The sequence below is a fragment of the Strongylocentrotus purpuratus genome, unplaced genomic scaffold (assembly GCF_000002235.5).
Source record: "Strongylocentrotus purpuratus isolate Spur 01 unplaced genomic scaffold, Spur_5.0 spur5_scaffold_19, whole genome shotgun sequence".
Classification (NCBI taxonomy): Eukaryota; Metazoa; Echinodermata; class Echinoidea; order Camarodonta; family Strongylocentrotidae; genus Strongylocentrotus; species Strongylocentrotus purpuratus.
In genome coordinates, this window is record NW_022145604.1 from 21,218,384 (window position 1) to 21,222,051 (window position 3,668).

Here is a 3,668-nt window from a genome sequence, read left to right on the forward strand (position 1 = left end):
TCTACATCGTATCACATACTATGCGAAGTTCTTATAAATGTATCTAACTACCTAGAAGAAAAGGGAGTAGATCTTTCATTACTCAACTACAATATGTATCGACAAATTCGAACAAATGTTTACATTTTTCAAACTAAGAATTTGTTTTAGCTTCAATTCCAACCTCCATGGAGTCTTAATTTCGGTCAAATATAACTTCCCCCCAGAAGCGGGATATAGTTTTAGTCGTTACGGCCTCAAAGTGTTATTGTTTAGTTTGATTTGGATACAACTTGCCATATCCCTTTGTAATAGAAATATCTTATTCATATGTAATAGGCTTTGGTAGTATCATGTTATTAATGTAAATCAGTGATTATAACGACTTCTTGATTTAACACTCCACTCTGTATTTCAAACTTTTTCGACGTTTTATATTCTTCTTTTCTTTTAATATTTTATTCTTACGTAATGAACAAAATAATGGAGCTTTAAAACATATTTCTCAAGCATTTCTTTTTAGGTAACCTAATTTGTCACTTGACCTTTAACTTAGTGTTGAATGTTACAGTGTAATGAGGTGGAAATTGAGAAATGGTTGTGAACATTCAGCCTTTGGATGCAAAGCGTTATCAAATGAAACTATTATTGGATTGACTTGAATTGAATTGATTAGCATGGTATCTATTTGGGACGAGGGCAAGGGCATATATTATTCATGAGAAATCAACATGAATTACAATACAAATTTCCAAAGAACATTAACATAATAATATGAGATATATAGGTCACTTTCGCAATGAACTCAAATGCAATCGAAAGGAAATACCAACGAGCTTTCACCCTCGCCCGCCGAGGGACACTGCACTCCAATAGCCAGAGTGCGGACCGCATACATCAGCCGCCGCTAGGCTGGACAAGCATGGTAATCCTAATTGGGTAACCAGGGCAAGGGCATATATTATTCATGAGATTGAACAGCACATAACTTAGTACATTCTACATAATCACAATCCAGGAGTGTCAAGTCTGACAGACATGAGCGCTTTCCAAGAAGCCACTATTATTATTACATGTATTATTGTATACGGCCTTGAGAAGGACTCCCACTCTGTCTATATATTTAATCGTTTAAGTTAATTGTTTCGTTTTGTTGGCGAAAGAGAAATTGGAATGAAGCTATAGTCAAATGTGTCTCCTTTTTACCAATAGGCCATTTTCGTAATGTAACCAGATTTAATGCGTAAGTCTTTGTGAAGTGCCTCAATACATATTATTTCATTCACCTGATAAGAATAATAGTATTTCAATAGACAGAGTCCGACTTGCATACATTAGTTGTTGCCAGGTAGGACAAACATTGTGGTGAATGAAATAATTTGTATTGAGGCACTTTACAAAGACTTATGCATTACATTTGGTTACATTACGATAATGGCCTATTGAATTGTAATCAGATTGGTTTGCAAAGACTATAGATAAACCACCAATGCCACATAAAGTATGATAATAATAATAATAATTGGATTAATATAGCGCCAGTATTTTTTCCTTAGTATATCAACAAATCAGGAAGAACTTTAGAGATGTGTTTTCAGATGTTTCTGAAGAAGCCAAGTGAATTACTATTTTCCAGAAATAGAGTTATTCCATATAGATTGAAGGGCAATCCGACCCTTGTAATAGGTTTATTTTAATGAAAGCAAAAAAAAATAAGGGAAACAGAATGGCGAAAGTTTGAAAAATTTGGACAAATAATTTATAAGTTTGTGTAATATGAGATCACTACAGCTGTGCGAATCTTTAATTGGCAATCTTGTCACTGAATTTTGACGTTGTGACGGATAACTCTCCTGTTTGTCATGTACAAAGATATCACTAATTTCTTTTCTTTTTTCAAGTGCTTTCACCCTTGGGGCACTACTCAAAATATATCACGGACACTAAATATATTATTACAGGTCCTCTAAAAAGTTGAGACCGTCCCGAGTCATTCATTTTTGGACAGATTTTTTTTTTTTTAAATTTTGTTTATGGGACCAAATAGGAAAGTTATCCGTTTAAGTACAGAGTCATCGGCAATCTTGTCAGTGGATTGTGACATAGTGACTTTTTATCGTTTTTCGAATTCAAAAATATCACTAATTTTTATTTTTCTTCCAGGTGCTTTCAACTTTCACACAACATACCAGTTTGCTTTGTTAAATTCAAAGGATTCGCGATTCACAGCTCATACTTCTGCACCCTTGGAACACTTTTGATTTTTAAGTTGTCATTTATGCTCACGATAGATACAAAATTAAGAATGTTTAAGTTAAAAATCATCCTTAATCTAATACCAACCAAAGTCTGGTAGGTTCGTATTAAGAGAACTGAAAATGCAGGTTGCTACTTTTGTAATAATGATGATGAAAATCTCGAATACCTTTTTGTTTCGTGTAGAGTTATATAACAGTTTTTTTAATAATATAGGTCCTTTTCACAATGCTGTGTAAGTGCAGCCACCCCCTCCCGCTTCATAAGCCTACGTGCACAAATAAAGTCTACTTACTTCTAGGGAAGAACACCGACGACCCCAGTATGAGAGCAAACAATCCTCTGACTACAGGCATGGCTACTTAATAAATGCCAAATATGCTGTCCACAAGATAATGAAGGTTTCCGCTCTTCAATTAGTACCAGAAATGTTACCTGCTGGTCAAAATTTGCGTTTTTCTTCACTTCACAAAATCCAATTAAAGGCAGGTTAGACAGTGTCAAGTGAAGAACAGTTATAGAGAAGCGTAATAGATGGTCAAAGGAGTTCGCTTCCAGTCCTGACAGTGCGCACTAACACATTTTCACAAACTGACGGGTTTTTATGATTAACTGATATTCCATATGAGTTGGGTGTCGATCCCGGGGGATTGGGGGGGGGGGGGGATATATCCCCCCAATCAAGGGTGTCGATTTGTATCCGTGGTTGGGGGGGGGGGGGTAATAGGTTCCAAATATATGGATCAAAGAAACCAAGAGGTAGAAGCGTGTGGCATGTTGCACCCCCTCCCCGAGCGCGTAGCCAGGATTTCATTTTAGGGGGCGGTAGTGAGCACGCGAATCCCTTACAGAGCGCGCTCCCTAGGATGTTGGGTGCAGGGAGGAGACAGTTAGAGAAAGAAGACGATTCGTTGGACCGTTCTCGACTCTTAATCCTTGTTTGAATCAAGTTCCCCTTCCTCCGCGCGTAGCGCGGAAGCTCTTACGTATCATTAGATTATTAAAGAAAGGAGATGATTCGATGTACCATTCTCGACTCTTAATCCTCGTCTGAATTCAGTCCCCCCCCCCCCCCTTTAGCGCGAAGTCCGGAAGCTTTCACGTTTCATTTAATTAATAGAGAAAGAAGACGATTCGATGTCTCGTGTCCTTGTCTTAATTCAGTTTCCCCGCGCGGAAGCTTTGCATTTCAATAAATTATTACTTTTAATCCTTGTCAGAATTCATTTTCGCCCATCCCGCGCAAAGCGCGGAAACTTTCACGTTTCATTGAATTATTAGAGAAAGAAGACGATTCGTTGTATCGTGTCCTTGTCTGAATTCAGTTTCCACCCTACCGCGCGAATTGCGGAAGCTTTGACGGTTTAATAAATTATTACTCTTAATCCTTGTATGTATTAATTTTCGCACATCCCGCGCAAAGCGCGGAAGCT

General features: G+C 37.5%; 1 protein-coding gene across 1 annotated transcript in view; it reads right to left on the reverse strand.

The window, feature by feature from the left end:
• The window catches only part of LOC115926109 (fibropellin-1-like), a 15,338-nt gene extending 12,498 nt beyond the window's left edge, over positions 1–2,840 (reverse strand). Inside the window, exon 1 of the mRNA XM_030990571.1 lies at positions 2,531–2,840. Coding sequence (XP_030846431.1) covers positions 2,531–2,591 — 61 coding nt within the window. The 5' untranslated portion in view covers positions 2,592–2,840. The remainder of the gene's footprint in view (positions 1–2,530) is intronic.
• Positions 2,841–3,668: the final 828 nt, after the last annotated feature.